The 20,151-nt window shown below is 45.8% G+C and overlaps 2 protein-coding genes across 7 annotated transcripts in view; one reads left to right on the forward strand and one right to left on the reverse strand.

The window, feature by feature from the left end:
- Positions 1-3,325: 3,325 nt before the first annotated feature.
- BRD10 (bromodomain containing 10) overlaps positions 3,326-20,151 on the reverse strand; it is a 114,006-nt gene continuing 97,180 nt past the window's right edge. Inside the window, exons 9-11 of one of the 5 annotated variants that reach the window (XR_011497587.1) lie at positions 15,076-15,162; positions 11,616-11,694; positions 8,245-8,310 (exon numbers count right to left, since the gene is read on the reverse strand). Coding sequence is in view for 1 of the 5 variants with exons in the window: in XM_044756490.2 (XP_044612425.1) it covers positions 17,119-17,252 (134 nt within the window). In the remaining 4 variants the exon portion in view is untranslated. Of the gene's footprint in view, positions 4,079-8,244; positions 8,311-11,615; positions 11,695-13,147; positions 13,165-14,074; positions 14,185-15,075; positions 15,163-17,103; positions 17,253-20,151 lie in introns of those variants that run through there. The other 4 variants (XR_006518575.2, XR_011497589.1, XR_001401243.3 and 1 more) reach the window with 4 other exon arrangements.
- Positions 6,028-19,664, forward strand: MLANA (melan-A). 2 transcript variants are annotated; one of them, XM_014860747.3, is made up of 5 exons: positions 6,028-6,236; positions 7,701-7,802; positions 12,047-12,143; positions 16,775-16,888; positions 18,199-19,664. In XM_014860747.3, exons 2-5 carry the CDS (start codon positions 7,726-7,728, stop codon positions 18,265-18,267), a joined length of 357 nt encoding a protein of 118 aa, XP_014716233.1. In that variant the 5' UTR covers positions 6,028-6,236; positions 7,701-7,725; the 3' UTR covers positions 18,268-19,664. The 2 variants fall into 2 exon arrangements, with proteins under 2 accessions (XP_014716233.1, XP_070352169.1); XM_070496068.1 differs by having other exon boundaries at positions 6,050-6,236; positions 16,815-16,888; positions 18,199-18,544.

Consider the following 20,151-nt stretch of genomic DNA (forward strand, 5'->3'; position numbering starts at 1 on the left):
GTTATTTTCAAGCAATTTAGGGGAAGAGCAGGAAGGCAGAACTCAGCAGGGCTTATGGGAGAGCCAAATGCCCCTCGCTTACTGAAGCAGAGTCAAGAGCCTCAGTCACAAATGGTGACTCACATCAAGTACAAAAACTATGGGAACCTCAAAACCCTTGGAAGCCAGAATTTCTCGTGGGATTGTAGATTTCACGGCCATGGAGGGAAACCTGGGAACAAGAGCGTCCAGAGACAGAGGGGAAGATGGCAGCCTAATACTTAAAAGATTACAAAAACTTTCTGAACCCCTTTATTCTTTGATGCTAAAGCGGAAGAGGGAGGCGTGGAGATCATAGCTGCCTCCCCCAGCGGGTGCCAGGATACTGGGGACCCTCAGGGCTGCGTGCTCCGGAGCCCTTCTCCCCTCTGAACACTGCTTGACAGGAGCTGTTGAAGAGTTGTGAACAGTGAGTGAAACCCTTTCCCAGCATCAAACCTCAGGCTTTGGGTGATGGTAGTTTGGTAGGGAAAGGAAGATTTCTTTCAAAATTGATTTTTTTTTTTTGAAGAAGATTAGCCCTGAGCTAACATCCGTGCCCATCTTCCACTACTTTATATGTGGGACGCCTGCCACAGCATGGCTTGATGAGCAGTGCCATGTCCACACCTGGGATCCGAACCGGCGAACCCCAGGGTGCCAAAGCGGATCGTGCGCACTTAACCGCTGCACTGTCAGGCTGGCCCCTTCTTTCAAACTGAAGAGAGAAAAATATACTGAAGCAGACAATTGTTGTCCTTAGTGTTGAAATATCATCCCATTTTCTTTGACTGTGCTACTTCTTAAAAACCTCATTGGAGATGAGATGTGAGCAATGGTTCAGCTCACTGATGTTCTACCACATGCCAGGCTTTGAACCCAGTTCTTTTAGGCAACAGAAATACAACGATATGTAAACCTTACCCGCTAGAAGCTCAGGAACCCACAGAAATGTGAGAGATGAGCAGATGTCAACATCATGCAGTAAGTGGTAGGATGGGAGTGCACACAGCAAGCACCTGGCAGCCTTCCATAGTCCCGACAGGATTTCCTCTCCCAGTGCTTAGTAGGAGCAGCAAAGACTAGGAGACTTCTCAGGGAGAAATCCTAGCTTGATGAGCCCTAAGAACTGTGACAGTCACCATTTGCCAAATGTTGTAGAGGGCAGCTCTGTCTTTGTCTCTCTCGCGTCCCTTCCTTCTTATTTTGGTAACGACAGCCCAGATTCCCTCTGAAAATTTCTCCTTGCCTGTTTTATCAGCCTTGAGGGGGCATCAAACACCCCCACACCCAAGACTACTCCATGCCTGGGCAAGGATTTGGCATGAGACCCAAGCTACTCAAGATTCTCCAAGGAATCTAAATCTCGTACGCAAACAAGGATGAACATGATTAGAGCTGATTTCTTTCTGATGGCAACAACTGAAGGGTCTTCCATTAATTCCTTCTGTGTCCACAGAACTGCTCCATTCTATTCCTTTTTAAGGCCTGGTTTGCTCACATTTTTTTTTAGATCTCTGTGACACCTTCATAACCTCCCGTTAATTTCCTTATATCCTTAAGTAGCCAGAGTTGAGTTTCTGTTGCAAGCACCCAAAGAAAACCGAGGCATAGGAGCCCTCATCTAACAGCCTCCCTGAGAGACAGAAATATTGTGTTCCCATTCTGCAGCTGAAGAGACTGATGCTGAGAGCCTTGTGTACCCGAGGACACACAACCAGTCCATGCTGGAGCCAGCATTTGAAGCAGAATCCAAAGCCCAGGCTTTCTCCTACTCATCCCTCCATGTCACCAATCCAATGCCCTGCCACTTAAGGACAAGCTGCTGCTTCTAGATCTCAAGTCAATATGATTTACAGTTTACAAAATGTTTTCATATACAATAATGCATGTAATCCTCACAGCCACCTGAATGTTTTCATGACCCTGGAAAGTAGATTGACCTCAAGTCTTAGCCCCCATTTCTCCCTTGCTTAAAACCTTTCTGTGGGGGCTGGCCCAGTGGTGCAGCGGTTAAGTGTGCAAGTTCTGCTTCGGCGGCCCGAAGTTCGCCGGTTTGGATCCTGGGTGCAGACGTGGCCCCACTTGGCAAAAGCCATGCTGTAGTAGGCGTCCCACATATAGAGTACAGGAAGATGGGCACGGATGTTAGCTCAGGGCTAATCTTCCTCAAACAAAAACAAAACCAAAAACCCTTTCTGTGATTCAATACAGCCTGCAAAGTCAGTCCAAAAGCCTCAGCATAATGCTCCAGGTGCTCTGAGATTCAGGACCTGGGCCTCAGGTACGCTTTCTGGTACTTTGAGCTCCAGCCATATAGAATTACTTGCAGTTCCTCAAACCAGCCAGGCTGTTCTGCGCCTCTGAGCCCTCCCTCCACCTGGATGTCACCTTCCCACCCTCACCCCAAGTTGTGACTGGTGAACATTTACTCATCCTCTGCATGGAATGCCCCCCCCATGCCTGGTGAACCCCTGCTTACCTTTCCAGACTCAAATGCAGCTCACCTTCCTGAGAAATCTCTCCTGTGCCTCCTGCCCCCAAGTAGGACCAATATCCCCGCTGTACCCTGGGCAGGAATCTGGGGTGTCTCTAGCATTATCTGACATCACAGAAGACACTGAGGTGGATCCCTCAATATCTTTCCACCCCAAAGGTCATTCTAATCCAGTCCTGCAATCCCATCCTTCTTGATAGTGACTGGTCAGAAGTGGCCATGGGATTATTAAATCCCACTTCTGATTTATCGGTGATCTTCTCTGCCGCCCTGAACAGCCTTGGGAACTGGCCATGGTTCTCACCTTGAGCCAGCCACTGCCTGTGTCGGGGCTGAGGCTGGTTCTCCTGGACCAACTTTCCTGATGGAGGGGAAACTGAAGAGTCCTCCCAACTCCCTCCTGAGAGTCCAGCCTGAGGCAGCAGAGGCTGACTCTTGCTCTTGGGTGTCTGAGGCAGGAGGGGGCTCCGTTGTCCTCCAGTGGCCCCAGCCGGCTAGGGGTTCCCCCTCAGGCCCTCACTAGACATATCTTCACCCTGTTCCCGTCTCTACCAACACTGCCCCTCCACCTTCAGAACTTCTCCACCCAACACCCCTTTACTCCACAGGCAATGACTTGTTAGCTGATTAGCACTTAGCAGCCATCGGGCCACAGCTGAGCGTGAGTTCCTAGGCTTTGCCGCTCAGGGCTCTTTAACATTCACAGGAGGTTCCCAGAAGTCTCAGGTTTTCTCAGTCTTCAGCAACTTGCCAGGCACGGCACCAGACGATTTTACACATTTAACCTCATTTACTTCTCACAGCAAGTTTGTAATTATTATTTATTCCCATTTTGTAAATGAGGCTGCTAAAGCTCAGAGAGGTTAAGTAACTCACCCAAGGTTACACAGGTAATAATGAGAGCTGGGATTTAAGGCCATTGCATCTGGGTCCAGGACCCTACAGGGTGTAGGGAGGAAGTGCCATCCATAGTCTGCCTCAATCACTGTAGAGACATCTACCTTCCTTCTCTGCCTTCTGAAAAGCCAGCTCTGTTTGTTCAGAATCTCCTACAAAAGGGCAGCAGCATCAACCCTCATCTACAGCAAGGCCTTTTACAACATTCTAGCATTTTCTTTTGGGGTCTGTGTGAGAGACCGAAAGCTCAGTCTTGTGGGGAGCACTAAAAAAGGTTCTAAGCCCCAAGGGGGATGAGCAAGGACGATTCTAGCCCCCGGCACTGTGAGCTGGAGGGTTTTGAAAACATCAAAGGGACATCTCTGCAGTCAGTCCCCAGCCCCTCCATCAGGTGCGCCTGCCGTGCAAGGGGTCCAAGGCCCACCAGGTGGCAGCAGAGAGCCAGTCAGCGCCGCGAGGTGTAACGTGGCGCAAGCTCTCACGCCGGAGCTGGGGCAGAGGTCGCAGCAGCACCTCCAAACTCTAGGCAGGTTTGGGGGGGCCAAAGGGGTGATGGGTGGGGCAGCCTCGTAGTGACAGCTCACACTGTTGTTGTAGACTTAGTCTGTGCCAGATACTGTGCCAAGCTTGCGGTTCGCATTCTCTCCTCGAACTCTCACGACTAACCTAGGAAGTAAATAGTATTATTAGCCCTACTTTTTAGATGCATGCAATGAGGCTTCAAGAGGTTTATGATTTGCCCAAGGTCACACAGATTGAAGAGATGGAGTGCAGGCAGTTTGGACTCCAGAGCCGCTGCCTTCAGCCTCGGTGAGGTGTAGGGGGGCTGTGCTGCCAGGAAGAAAGTCACCAGGAAGTGTGGAGGGTGAGGGCAGGTAGGGCCTGACCTGGGCTGGCCCTGGGGTGGCATCTGAGGCCTAGGCTAGTCCAAGGACAGTGACTAGGAGCCCAGACAAAGGGAACTTCTGGGGACGCTCGAGGAAACAGAATGTGGTAGGATTTTCAGGCTGAGCTTCCCTGGGAACCCTTATTTGAAGAAGCCACCCCAGCTCATCCTGGGCACTTCACCCTGACAGGGCTGCGCACCTCTGAAGCTGCAAACCACTCAAAGACCTAAAGAGATCCCCTTGTAAGATCTGATCAGGCCTCGCTTGCTAAGCTCCGAAAAGCAGATGAGCTGGAGAATATGTCCCCAGACAGGTCATGGTGTCCCCAGCATGCTGGGACTGGTCCTGTAGCCCCTTCAGGGGAGACGGGGTGATGCCAGCTACCTTGAAGTCTCCACCCTGGAATAATGCCCACACACACTCAAGGCCCTTGAATTAGTTCATATCACCAGGGGACTGAAGCATGACCTGGGAGCTCCCCCTTGCCCTGAGATGCAGGTCAGTATCTCCCTCCTCTCTGGTCTTGCCACCAATCATCCAGGAGCTCAGGTTAGTTGTAGTGTCCAGTTTAGCTCAAACCTCAGCTTCTCATCTCAGAACTGCATCCTTCTTCCTGGACTAGCACCACCACTAGGCCTTTCTGGGAGCTACTGGATATAACCCTGTGGTTAGCTGCTCTCCCCAAATCTGTCAATACCAAGGGCTTGTATCCTTCCTAATTTTTGTACAAAATCTCCTGAATCTGCCTCAGTTCTGGAATCCAGACTAAGTCATGTTCTATTACTCTGCTTCAGGGCTTTTGCACTGGTTGTTCTGTCTGAAATGCTCTTCCTCCATCTCCATATGGCTGACTCCTTCTTGTCATTTAGGTCTCAGTTTACATTATTCTTCCTTTTCAGAAAGGCTTCCCCTGTCTCGCCTAATAATGACCACCCCCCTCTCTGTGTGTTGTTTCTCCCTTGCCATCTGCAGTGATGGTTATCCAGTATCCAGGAGGTTGATAATGCCGTCACACCGGACAGTCCAAAATGGGAACTGGACAGAGCGGGGCCCTCGGATGTTATGGGGAAGGGGACCTTAGTGGTCATTCAGTCTGAGAACTCTCACATCCCTCCATTCGAGGGGGTGTTTTATTTGTCCATGAGGTTACAGAGAGCTGGTGAGCAAAGGTACCGTTCCATCCTACTGAAATCCTTTTGGACTATACACATTTGACTCTCAGGGTCTGTGATGTCAGGTCAAATCGGCCATGGTTTCCATTACACTCTAGGTAGGTCATATGTACCTTCAAAGAGGAAATTTTGTCTGCCCCTTGCAGATGCATGAAACCCACTCTTCCCAGGGGACGGTTATCCCAGAGGGCATCACAAAGAAATCAGGGGGCTCAGCTTAGGAAGTTTTAGGGATCGTCTGTTTTCTCTTCTTGATCAGGAGGGGGAGGGACTACATGCTCTCCAGGTCTGAGCCCAAAGGCTCTTCAACCCCCTGGGGGGGGGGGGAGATGAGGAGCGGGTAGAGGACCCAGTTACATTTGAATCTCAGATAAACAACAAAATATTTGTTTAGTAAAAATATGTCCCATGCAATAAGTGGGACACAGTTGTAGTAAAAGATTATTCATTGTTCATCTGAAATTCAAATGTAACTGGGTATCCTGTATTTGGTCTGGCAACCCTAAGGAGGAGGGACTAGCATTTAAAATAAATGACTTCCCTAGGATGAAATCCTGGGATTGGGGAAAACAGAGGCCACAGCGAGCCATGACTTTTTGAGAGGAGGAATGAAGTCAGTTTCTTTCATGCCAATTAAGCAATCGCAGACGACCCCGTCAGAAATCCAAACTCATGACTAACATGGGACTCGAGACCAGGGGGAAGAAAAGATTAAGAGCCAGAGAAGCAATCAGCCAGCAGACGGAGAGGATCCCATCCAGGAAGGTAGGATCATTGTCTTCTCACTCATGGTTGTGGTCCTGTTCTTTCAGAACGGCATGTGGGAGATTCTGGTGGACTCCATCACCCTCCGTCGTTGCCTCCCTGACGCTTGGCTCTCAGCAGATTTTCTCCTCAGTGTTTGTTGTTCTCCATCTTCTGAGGGTTCACAAAGTCTCCTCCTAGATCCTCTCTCTACCCTGCCAACGCGCAAAGCCGGGAACTAGGAAAAGCAGTTATTCGGGCTACAGCCTGATTGGAAGCAGAAGCATCCTCCTGTCACTTGAAGGACCGCTTCTCTTGGCTGGGGTGAGATGAGGTGCATTTACTGTCTCTACATCATTTGCCACGGCTCTAAGCTGGAGGTATAGATTTACAAAAACAACTGAACACAGAATTAATTGACTTTTGTGTCTGTAATTTTGAACACAGGGTTCACCCCTACGTTACTCACCTGAGATGATCAGTGAGTTCAACTGTAATTTCTTTTTTACAACTGGGAAGAGCAAATTACACATGAAATGCCCCAGTGGAAGGGTTCGGGCGGTGAATTCCCCGCTCTGCTCTCCCTCTTCTCTCCTGCTGTTTTAAAGAGGCTCATTAATATAACTCTATGGGGATCAGACCTTTGAAATTGATGAGAACAATAAGAGGGAAGAAAAATACACAGTAGCAAGGAGAGAAAAGAAACCATTGTTGGTTTTGAACAAGCACACGTTAATCATGACCACTGTGGTTCACGAGCTTTTTGTTTATTTTATAGTTTAAAATTTTGTACAATAATTTAAAAATATATAAAAAATATTTTTAAACCCTAGTCATGGACTTGAACAAGGAAGAGGTAGAAATTGATTTTGGTGAGAGGGAAAACAAATTGTTAGGCCAAGTCAGGTCATGGGCTTCCTCGGCGTATTTTGGGTGGAGTGAACGTGGAGAAGCCCAGACATCTCTATGGGGCAGTTTCCCTTGCTGGAAAGTCAGCTTGGAGGATGCTATGCTCGGCCACACACACATAACCTTCTATTTGTCCAAAGATTGATATAAAATTATACCTTTGGGGGAAAATAACTTCTCTTCTTTTATTAAGCACAGTCCTGGGCCAGCAAAAGTAAGGAATGACTAAAGTGCTTTTCCTTTGTTTCTCTACAAGTTTATGGTATAGAGTCAAATTGAAAGCAAATGAAGAACATTTTCCCCCCAAATAACAACTGAATTTGGAAATTTTTTGCTTTTGTTTGTAGTTTCTTCTGTGAACTTAATTTTCAGTTGGTGGAAGGGGTTAGAAACCTGAGCAATTTCTACTTTATATCAGTGAAAGAAGCAAGTATAAATCCTCTCACAGAGAGAAAGCAGAGGGTCCCGGCTGTCGTTAATGGTCACCTAGTGGGAACGTCTTTGTGGGTCTTTATGAGATGATGAGCAAGGATGCTCCAGATGCATTAAATGATGCCTGTGTGCCCCTGCTGTTAGGTGTTCTGTGGCCTGACCCCACAAGATGCCAAGAGAAGAAGCTTACTTCACCTATGGTTACCCCAAGATGGGGCACGGCCGCTCCCACATCACAGCTGAAGAGTAAGTTCAAAACCGCACCCAGCGGGGTTTCCAGTTTGCCCTTTGCTGACACAGCCTGCTGACTTCCACCAGCATGTGCCTGTCCGTAAATCTCTCTAGTGTTCCTTTCTCCAGGGAGTAAAAACCATGGCAATGTGGTGAGGAGACCCTCTGGTCCTGTAAGCGGTCACTTAAGCTCTTCTGAGGCCAAATGGTCAAGGAGATAGGAATAGGAAGAAGTTGGATCTTGCCATTTTTGTCTGGATTCTTGGCTATTAGGCCTTTGCTGTAGGTTCCCAGGCTGAAAAACATCTGTCTGGGAGCAAGGTGCCTCTTTCCTCAAACCTTGCTCTGTCCATGCCACTCAGGCTCCTGGAGGTGGTTTGCAGACGGAACAAAGGCAATTCGCCAAACAGCAAGTGACGACGAAGGGCAGGTGTGTGCCACTCACCTGCAGACTGACTCCAGGGCCAAAGCGGTGGCCATAACCTTTGCATCATAACTTCATCCTAAGGAAAGGTGCTTGGTGCTATGAATTAATTAAAAATAAGTATTTATACAAGTAAGCATTTCTAAGTGCTAAGCATTGCATAACCAGCCCAAGGCACTATTTTTGTCTTAGAGAAAATCTTACAATCTCCCGGGAGAGTTAGGCTCGAGAATAACTTCAGCAAGTGCTACAATGGGAACACAGGCTGCACGTACTAGAGGGGGCAAGGGTGCGGTGGTGGCAGCGAGGGCTCCACCCTCTGAGTGGAGACTCCAACAGCACAAACAAGGAACCAGGAGTTTATTTGGACTATCTCTTAAGTCGTCTGCTCAGAACTTCCTGCAAACCCGCACTCTCTTTGGAAAGAACCGTTGAAATAGCTTTACTAGAGTGAACTAGCAGGAGCCAGCAAGATGTAGAATGCATCCGAGGCCCCAAGGGAGAATTCAGGATGTGAGCATCTCCTCAGAAGACCATAGTGAGATTCTCTAATGTCCCCGCATGGTCATTGGGGTTGCGGGTGGGGAGATCATCTGAAAAAACGTCCAAGAGCAAACATATACTCTTTGGGGGGTACATTTCACATGGTATTAGGGAGGATATTGTTTCAGTTCTGTATGATGACTCAGTAGACACTATCTCTGGGAAACCTCAGCAGAGAGGGGTTCTCTCAGTTGAGAAGGCATAAGTCGCCCATGGAGCTTGTGAAAATGCAGGTTCCCAGACCAGCGACCCAAGAGGCTGATTTGGTAGGTCTAGGGGTGACGACCCTGGATTTGCACTTTAATGTGCACCTCAGGTGACTGTTGCAGGAGGTATTTGGTGACCCTCTGAGGAGCCCCGCCTGGCTGGGTCGTGGGTTCATCTGGCATATCCTGGTGTTTTCTGCTCTCAGTTAGTCACTTGCTGTGTGTGAGTGAAATGTGACTGTTCCTAAAGAGCTGGAACAGAGCTCTGTCTGTGTCAACTTGTCCAAGGGGATAACCACAGACCTGGTGGGCAAAATTAGATGCAGGCATGCTGGGAGTTGAGTCAGCTGCCTTCAGTCATGAGAACCCACTGAATGCTCCTCGTGACAGCTTCATTTCAGGAAGAGGTGGTACCGCAGGAAAAGCACTGACCTGGGAGATGGGAGACCTGGGTCCAGCCCAAATTCTAGCACTCACTTGCTGGGTATTTTGGGACAGTTGCTGTGAATGCTGGTTCTGCCACCTACCAGTTGTGCAACCTTAGGCATTATACCAGCGTAAAGTCTTGGGGATGTCAGATGATGTAAAATGAACATCATATGTACCTCAGAAGATTGTCGTGAGGATGGAATAAAAGCCTAAAAGGGGGGTGCCTGACACGAATCAGGGCTCAGTGAATGGTAGAGTAGCTGCTAAGGTGGCGGTGACGCTGATGAATCTCTGCTGGTCTTGGCTTCATGATCTAGGAGGTGGGTGGGTGTTGGCCTGCATTATTAGGTCATCCCACGGTTCTCTCTACCCCATTTGGAGATGGACCGGATAGGCTTAATGCCTCAGCAGCCTTGAGATGGAAGTGGTCCAGTAGGTGGTACTGGGCAAAGGTCTCTGAAGGAGAAGCCTCGGTTAGACCTTGCCTCACCTGTAGCTTCTCAATCTCTTATAAACCACCCAGCTCTGCAGAGCCTTTCATTAGCAAGTCACAGAAAAAAAGACTCAGCACTCTCCACTTTGATCGTGCTGTGATATGGAAAATCAGGCAGGTGTTAGCAAATTGACAATATTATGCAGGGAAAGTACAGCCCCTGACCCCATTTCTAAGGCCTTTGTGGTAACTAACACTTCCCACGGGCCACTGGACACAGGGCCGGGGAGGCTGGCTTAGATGCCCAGATTGCATCCTGCTGCTGAGGAGCAGACACTTCTCAGTAAGTGATGCCACAGCTTTGCTCTAGGTTCAGCTCAGACATTTCTGGCCAGAGCCGAGCCTCCATGCTGTCTCTTTGAGTAATCCATGCCTGGCCTGCCAAGAGGTGCTTACTAAATCTTTCCTGAGTGCTTGACTCCAAAGGTCAGCTAGCCTCTCTGACTTGGCAGCCATGCAGACTGGGGTGGTCAGGCCACTCGTCTCAGCATCCCCACGGCTCTACCCCCAGCTCTGTTCTGAGATGACTCTTCCAGGCCACTCAGATGAGACCAGAAAAAGCAGTCAGTACACTCAGGTGAGACCAGAAAAAGCAGCCAGTACTGTTCCATCTGGTTTGGTCCTTGGTGACCCTGCATGGGATTCCTGGAGCAAGCGGAGGCCAGATAGGAGCTTGCCTAGCTAAGCATAAACATGGGACACATGTCCTACCAGCTGGGCTGGGCTCTGGCAAGCCCGTGCGATAGTTTTAGTTTCAGAGAACTTTAAATCCCACAAGTCCTCCTTCCACGCCTTTAGTCAGCTCTGAGCCCTTGGTGGCCAGTTGCCATGCTGTCTCCTTCTCTTCATTACCTTCTCTCCATCCCTAATCCAAAACTGCTCTGTGGAAAGTTGCTGATCCCCTCATTCTCGCTAGAATGTCACTGACCCACAAGAGGTTAAAGTAATAGAGAAGTAAGCTATTAGACCAACGGAATGAATCTTTAAAGATGGTATTTCAGGTCTTCAGTTCCAATTGCAGATGCAAAAAAAAAAAAAAAAATGATGATATTAGGACTAACATTATGCCACAAATCCAGATAGTTGTAAACAGTTATTTTAAGGAAGACATTAAATGGCTCATTCATTTTGCAGACAGACTGGTATTATGGGGGAGAGGATGTGAATTTGTAATCACCTGTAATTTATTTGTTTGGCTATCCATCCAACTGTCCATTTATTCATCCATCCATCTTCAAGAAATATTTCCTGAAACACCCATGTGCCTGACCCTTTCTAGGCATTGAGGAAACAAATTAAAACACAAAGAAACCAATACCCAAAAAACTCCTCTGGGAGCTCTTTTTCTGGAAGACACAGGTAAGCACACTGCTGATTACCACCACAGGGCTGCCTATGAGAGAAGCCAAGATGGCTTGCCTTCATACCGGGAGGGGTGATGCTGAGACTAGGAACATGAGAATACTAGTCAGGGCGGGAATGGAGAGAGGGCATGGGTAAACAGTGAGGGGGGCAGTTTTGGGTAGAGAGGGTACAAACACAACTGAGAGAGATTCAAGTTGAAACCCTAGCTCCATCTTGTGCTATCTCCATATATGCCATCAGCAAGGCCCTTAACCTCTGCATTTATGTCCTCATCTGTGAAATGGAGATGACAAATGGTGCCTACCTTACAGGGCTCTTGTGAGAAGTAAATAAGCTAATGTGTATAGAATGCTTAGTATGGCACCCACCTTATGGTAGACATTGTCGATATTAATTTCCATTTCCTTTTTGTGGGCTGATAGTTGGGGAATATGTTGTAAACTAGCCCTGATGAAAAGAAAAGATAATTCAGTCTCAATAAATATACTGTCCACATGAGGGTCAGTTGCTACTGCACCTCTTGCACCTGGAACTTGAGTGCTTGGGCCATGCCAGTTAGCGCTGTTCCTGTGGGCACACACCTGGGAGGATCCTAGAGAAGATCCTGTCCTTGGATACAGGCGCTGGAGGCCTGGTGGGTGCCTGGTGTGGTGTGGGGTGGGAAACTACTTGGGGCCTGGGAGGTGCTGCTCTGGGCTGGCAAAGCCCCTGTGAAGAGAGAAGAAGATTGATGTATGTGTCATCACAATCTGGAGCAAGGTTTCTGTACCACTGTGGGTTTGTCTATCTCTTGGACCAGGGCTGCCGGGATTGGCATCCTGATAGTGATCCTGGGAATTTTACTGCTCATTGGCTGTTGGTATTGTAGAAGACGAAGTGGATACAAAAGCTTGAAGGTTGGTATAATTCCCACTACTGGGATCCCTCCAGATCCAGAACCCCTTCCCCCTTCTTTCTCTGAATTTCCAGGGAGTGGGTAACATTCTCATGATCACCTCTAGCTCTGACTTCTGCTTCTGATGAGTCTTTCTCTACATTGTACTTCTTGCAACTCTTCCTTTGCCTCTGCCCAGGCATGACCCCCAATCAGGAACGTGGCCATCTCTTTGCTTCTACTCACAGCACACTTGAGTGCCTGGCTGTTGTGTGTAGCTGAGCACAGATAGTTTGTGGAACACAGGGGAAGGGTTTGTGGTCCTCTTGCACAGCAAACAGCAGCATATTAGACACTCCAGGGCTTCCCAATCCTTCTGGGGGTTCTCACTGGTCCTGTGACTCCACTTCGGAGCCTGTTGCTCTCACCCTGCCTCCACTTCCTCCCAGTTTGCCTAGGAATTCCAAGATCTTCTAACTCTGTTATACCAAGCAACCCACCACCATACCAACGACCCCTCCAGCCATCAGTGCAATGAGGAAACCATGCACACCTCAGTAACACGAAGGACCACCGGGTTTTTAACAGGCTCCATCCTCCTTAGATGACCAATATGGTTTTAGTAGAATTTTTTCTTCTTTACCCATACGAGCAGGCAGCTGACACAATGATGCAGTCCAGTCTTCTGGCAGCAGGATCTTCCATGAATGGGAAACACCGAGTCTCTAAACTATAAAAACTACAGGTTTCAGAAACCTCCTTTCAAAGCCAGGTAGCACTTTAGCACTTAAGCATCCAAAGGCATTTTCCATAGTGAGGGATGGAATAAAAGGAGAGTTGCAATTCTTTCTCTCCCTCCTCCCTTTTTCTTGTTATTACAAATCTGAAAGCTTCCGAGGTTGACACATAATGGAAAAAAAAAATTATCTTTACAAAAGATGTTGGAAAGTTCCATTCCTCATTCAGCAAGCACTTCATTTAGAAGAAAAGGTTCTGTGATGGAGGGGAGGGTTGGTGTGGCTGGGGGGCTAGAGCTTGGCCGTCTGAGGAGGAGAAGCAGAAGGTGAGAGATGCAGTTTCAAATTCTTCTCCTCCTTGCCAGAAAGCTTGGGCAGTCCCTAGAGTCCCTTTCGCTAATGCTTATCTTGCCAGAGTGTCCCAAACACAAACCGTGAAAGACAGGGTGAGTTTGGGGGCTGACACCACCCCCGCCTCCACGCCTACCCACACCGAGTAGCAGCCCTCCAGTGTGCTGACATCTAGTGGGCAGGAGGAGAAGTTGCTGAGTCTGAATGAGCCTCCAAACCAAGTACCATAGGAAAGCCTTGGGGTAGGAGGTAGGGATGGAACTCCTGCTCAGACGACGCCTCTCTGTGGCCGTCCACAGCAGGTTAGTCAGGGAGGGGCTTTGCTCTGTCACAGAATTCCATTTGTACCTCTAGCACGGGGTGGGGGAAGGGTTAAGACATTGCCTTGTAATTGGTTATTTACTTTTTGCCTCTTCCACCCCTTCTCTCTCCTCCATTTATGAACTAGGACAGAGAATATTTCTCACTCTTCTTTGTACCTCGAGCACGGTGCCTGGCACACGGCAGTCACCCAATCGTATGTCATCGGGATTTGGTCTCATTGTCTGCTGCTGACTTGCTTGGTGACCTTAAATTTTAACTTCTCTGAGCTTCATTTGCTCTATTCTACACCTATATAATGTGATATAACATGATGTATATCAGTTTTTATTTAATGTATATTTCCTTCTATGTTTCTATTTCATTCTATTTTTGTATGTAAAGAACACAATGGTTTAGTCGTTCAAGGAGTAAAAGCTATACAAACTCAGAATGTTGGTATCCATTTCCTAACAGTCCACAATTACCAGCTTGATGCCACTGGACAAAAAGAATGATTTTTTTTTCCTTTCTGCTTCAACACCTCATTCAGTTGAAGAATAACAGAGTCTGAATGTCGTGGGCTCAGACACTGTGAACATTTTGCTTGGTGAAGTTCAAGTTCGACCCAGCGTGCCTCCATCCCTCTAGCTCTAGATCAGTGACTTGCAGTTCCTGGAATTTTTATGAAATAGAACTGTGTTTAAATTCCCTGGTTCCCCACAAGTCTAAAAATGCTCTCTGTCATTTGTTTTTTAAATTAATATTAAAATCTTATTTTGAGACTTTCAGGTCTCCTGAAAAGCCAGGTTGGAGATCAGCAGTCTAAGAAATTTAGACAAAATTATGTAAAATAGTGTATGAAGTACTGCATTTATTTACATAATTACCTCCTTGTCGCTCTTTGGTGATTCTATTTTCATTTTAAAGCAGAAGAACATAAATGACAGTAAATGCAAGCTCCAGGTACCCTCGTTACTCCACCCTCAGTATCCTTCATTATGCTTTGAAATGTCTACTTTCCCACTTCCATTGACCACAGAATGGTAGCAACATTGTTTGGAATTAACATCTCCTAAAATTTCTCCCTGGCTAACAATTCCCCTTAGACCTGAAGAACACCTTTTGAATGGAAAGACTGCTTTTTGCAGCAACATGTTTTTGCAGGAAAATGATCTGTACTGGACTGGATGTTGGTTTTTGTATTTACCAATTTTACTCTTTCACTTGGAAGTTTAGGACACAATACTTTTGATTCTTGGAGAATTTCGAGGCCCTGCCAACAGCTCAGTTTACACTCATGTCTCACGGTGTTGTGTTTCTCAACACGCTTGAATCACCTGGGGTCTTGCTAAAATGCAGACTCTGGGACCATCTCTGGTGGTGGGACCGAGGAACCTACATTTCAATGTGCACACTGAAGTTTGAATGCAAATACCGAGAACTGGCAGTGAACTGAGTGAGTGGGTCATGCTCCTATCCTATGGCAGGTGTGAGATTTATAAAATAGAACAAGAATAAAAGAGATAATTGACGTAAATGGAGAGAACACGTTAAACACCTTACCTGAGGTATATCGCTGGGAGTTGGGGCGGAGAGCAGAACCACCCTGGGTCCTCAGTCAACATTAGGGTCCTTGTACATATATCCTTCCTGGGGGTAGAGTCAATAATAATTTCAGACTAGAGTTTAGGAAAACTACTTTACAGCTTGCAGACTGTGTAGGTATCAGCCCAATCCATGTCTGGCCTCGTCCAATTGATGTTCCAAACACTTCTTCTCCCTGGGTAACCTGCCTTGATGCCCTTCTCCTCCAACCAATGATTAGCCACCATCAGACAGACAAGCCCGAAGAGCTGCTGGACCCCTGCACAGCCTCCCCGTTCCAGCCCCTCTCAGCCAGTACCACAGAAAGCATGCTGCTAACGCCCCACTGGCTGGATTTGGCTCACAGATATGTTTGGGCCTGTATTTAAAAAAACTGAATTAGGTACCAACATTTAAAAGTAACATTTTACATAAAAATCTTGATTTCTAGTTTCTTTTTTAAAATATTGAAAGATCTGGCAAAAATGGGCGGCTGTGCCGTGGTTGTCCCCTTAGATGGGATGTACACTCCCTCCTTTCCCACGGCCCCCACCTGGTCCCACCTGACCCCCTTGCATCACCTGCCTGGTCCCTCTAAGCATCTGAGGATAGCTGAGTTGCCCCAGGTGCAGACGATACGGAGGTGCCCTGTCTGTAGAGCAGTGGTTCTGGGTGCAGCCCTGGACCAGCAGCAGCAGCATCACCTGGGAACGTGTTAGAAATGCAAGTTCACGGGCCTCACCTAAGACCTACTATGTCAGAATTTCTGGGTGTGGGCGCAGCAATCTGTGTTTAACAAGCTCTCCAGGTGATGCTGATGGATGCTAAAGTTTGAGAACCACTGCAGTGGAGAATTTAACAACAGTAATGAAAGTGACTCAAAGTTAGTCTGCTTTTTATGATCACAATGTGCCAGCAATTTTAAACAATGTCAGTGAGGCAATACTGCCCCTCACTAGGGAGGACCGCTTCTGCAGTCCCCACTTTGGGATGTGTCTCTGTCTTGTACAGACTGTTGTCATTCTATTCCGGGATGGAGAGCATCACCCCCTCAACCTATGCAAAGCACCAAACCCAGACTTTACCCACCCATCCCCCCAATAACTCAGGGTTCATCACTTCACCTTAGACCGACTTGTCATCATTGTTGCAACCTGACTTGGAAGCTCAGGGCTACACCACAGCATTTTTATCATAACATACACATTCGCAGTGTTTAAGATATTTTGCTGTCATTATGGAGAAGGCAGAAATAGACAGTGTGCCCCTGTTGTCAAGTTGTTCATACGCTTGTCCTCACTGTGATACCAGCTCCTGCCTCACTAGCTCTGATCTACTCCACGTGCAATCATTCTCTGAGGTTCATTTTTTAGATTCACTTTTTCTCCTTCCCTTAAAAAATATTTGTTGACTAACTATTGGGTTCAGGCACTGTACCAGGTGCTTGAGTTTTAGTTAATTCCCAGAACAACTCTGAGAGGTAGGTGGTATTATCTTCATAGTACAGACGCAAAAATGGGAATTCAGAGAGGTTAAGTGACGAGTCTGAGGACACACAGCAAATAAGTGGTAGAACTAAGATTAAAACCCATTCTTAAAACTTCGGCTTCCTTCTCTTTTCTTCAATGTACTCAATTATTTTTTCTCACTCACTGACCTTGATGAATTCATATTTCAGGACAAAAGCATTTATGTTAGTACTCAAAATACCTTAACAGGAAGATGTCCACGTGAGGGGCTTGGTCACCAGGACAGCAAACTGCCTTTTCAGGAGAACAGTTGTGACCCTGTGGTAGGTTGAGTTCCTTCATCTAGGTGTTTTCACTTATGGCTGCTTTTAACTCAAACGTACAAAATTATTTTCATTTGAAAAGCGAGGGCATTGTAAATGTACTTAATGCTACGGGACGGTACGCTGAAAAATGGTTAAAATGGTAAATTTTATGTTATGTATATTTTACCATAATAAAAAATAAAGATAAAAAACAAGGGAATCACAGAGATTTTCTTAAATTGTGTCCTCTAATACCCAGATTTCCCAGGGTCAATGATGAGATCCCTACATATAATAAGATCCAAAGAACTTGGTTGTGGATACGCCATCCTTCTGTCTGATGTTTTTAGTATATTTGCCTCTGTCCCGAATGTAGATGTATCTAAGGGGGAGAAAAAAGTACCTATTATTAATTGTGTGGAGCTCTGCTGTCCGATACAGTAGCCACTACTCACATATGTCTACTGAGCACTGGAAACATAGTAGTTTGAAATTAAGGTGTGCTGTAATACACACCAGATTCCAAAGACTTAGTATGAGGAAAACAATATAAATAATTCATTAATGATTTTTATATTGATTACTTGTTGAAATGGTAATATTTTGATATGTGGGGTTAAGTAAAATATATTATTAAGATTTTTACCTGTTTCTTTTAATTTTTTTAATGTAGTGACTAGGAATTGTAAAATCGCATATGTGGTGTGCTGTATTTCTATTGGATGGCGCTGGTATAGATGCAGTGTATCATAACGGTTGAGAACACTGACTCTGGAGCCAAATTACTGTGTTTGATTCTCAGCTCCATGACTTACTAGTTGTGTGTCCTTGGACAAGTGACTTAACCTCCCCATGCTTCAGTTTCCCCGCCTGTAACATGAAAACAATGAAAAGACTCCTTGAGTTGTGTGCGTTAAATGAAGGCCTTACACATTTGTGCTCTGTTGATAGTAGCCATGGCCTTTAGACACAACTGCAAGGATCTGTGTTGTAAAGATGCAATGTATATTAGTGTCTGCAGTTCAAGATTTATTAGTTAGGGTGTGGGACTTCTACTGACAAGGATAATTCAGGTATAAATAAATTTTTGAGATTTTTGGGAAGACCCTCAGCCCTACTTTTCTCTGCTCTTCCCCCCAACAATGTTTCAACATACACACTTGTGAAATTTAACAATGATTACCTCATTGGGTGGAAATTAGATGTGGGCACTTACAAGTTTCAGTCCCAAGCAAAAGTATAAGTATGATGCTATTTTGACTTAATCCCTCTCCCAGAAACACATGCACTGTTGCCAAGCCCATACTCTCCCTTTCTCTTTCTCACAGGTTCCCAATGCTCCACCTGCCTACGAGAAACTTTCTGCAACGCAGTCACCACCACCTTATTCGCCGTGAGAGCCAGCAAGGCCCCTGAGAGATGCTGTAATGATTTCCCTCACACTTTTGCTTGAATTTAATACAGACATCTAATGTTCTGCTTTGGAATGCTATGGAAACAGTGTACATCGTCTCTAACAATAAGCTTAGTGTTAAATTCTTTAGGGCAACTAGCAATACTAATTAAGTGAGGAAATGACTAGAAGTATTAAAATGAGAAACACTTTGTTAATAAAGGTTGTAATGCCTGATATTATCTGTGCCAGTAGTAATGCTAATAAATCTATGGTGTTATTTTCCGAGGGACAGAATTCAAGTGGGTGTTTGGGACCAACCACTTTCTTTTTTGTTGAAATTTAGCTAGTAACTATCAAATTACTATTATGACTTTTGAAGAAGCAACCCCTTGACCAACATGAACTCTAACAGAATTGTTGCAGGTGAGTCTGTGCTATGGACTGCTCACAAAGGATATCTTTAAAGGTTTAAGACCAAATGTTGATTGACCTACCAAATAATAGATTCATCTGATGAGGAAAGCATCAGTATGTCTCTTTGTGTTCTAAAATCCCATGATACTACAATAATATACTGCAGAGATCCTGTATCTTTTTTTGCAGGGGAAGATTTGCCCTAAGCTAACATCTGTTGCCAGTCTTCCTCTTTTTTTCTTCCTTCCCCCACCCCGCAAAGCCTCAGTACATAGTTGTAAGTTCTTCTGGCTCTTCTACATTAGCTGCTGTCACAGCATGACTACTGACAGACAAGTGGTGTGGTTCCGTGCCTGGGAACTGAACTGGGCTGTTGAAGTGGAGTACGTCAAACTTTAACCGCTAGGCCATCAGGGCTGGCTCGAGATCTTGTATCTTACATAATACATATAATGCAGTTTTAATTACATTTCACTTCAAGGCTCAATGCTATCATAATTAAGGACAAGAATTTTCTGTTAAACCAGAAGGTGGTATAAGGATTTAAATAAGTAAAAGCTACTGTAGTTTGGCTGATGTCTTGCCTTAAATGTTTCAATGGTAATTTAGTTCCAAATCCCACTCAAAAGAACATATAGAAGAAATTACAAAGGATCAGAGATTCTGGAATGGTGTTGTTATTTGCATAGCAACATCACAGTCTTTTTGTTGTTGACATCTACATATCACCTATACTACTGTTTATCTAATATTTTTCTTTCAGTCAGCTCACTTAAAAATTTTTTTGGTTTTGGGGCTGGCCCCGTGGCCGAGTGGTTAAGTTCGCGCGCTCTGCTGCAGGCGGCCCAGTGTTTCATTGGTTCGAATCCTGGGCGCAGACATGGCACTGCTCCTCAAACCACGCTGAGGCAGCATCCCACATGCCACAACCAGAAGGACCCACAATGAAGAATATGCAACTATGTACCAGGGGGCTTTGGGGAGAAAAAGGAAAAAAAATAAAATCTTTAAAAAAAAAGGTTTTTTTGGCTTAAATTTATATCGCCCTCTCCAAATGGAAAATCAGTGTCATTTTCCATAAGTGGAAGATAACTATAAAAATGAAGATAATGAAAGCAAACTGTATTTATTAAAACCTAGGAAGATACTGATGGTCACAGAAGGCTGTCAACATGAGACTTGCTCTCTTTACTAAAGAGGGAGATAGGCAAGAATCAGAGAAAAGCTTTTAATATAATTAAAAGGCTTGCAAGCGAAAGAAATGACATTCTCACTATTTGACTCAGTGTTATTTAATGCTGAGTCAGTAAACCACCTAAAATCATCTTGTGTCATTGGAAACATCAGTGTAGCAGAAGGGCATCATTTTCTACAAAAGACAAAATTGCACTGAAGGGAAAAAAACACTGAATAAAGAGACTTATTACACATATTGAAAAAAAATGTCATTCAACAAAATACTAAAATACCT

Source organism: Equus asinus, chromosome 23 (genome assembly GCF_041296235.1).
Source record: "Equus asinus isolate D_3611 breed Donkey chromosome 23, EquAss-T2T_v2, whole genome shotgun sequence".
NCBI lineage: Eukaryota > Metazoa > Chordata > Mammalia > Perissodactyla > Equidae > Equus > Equus asinus.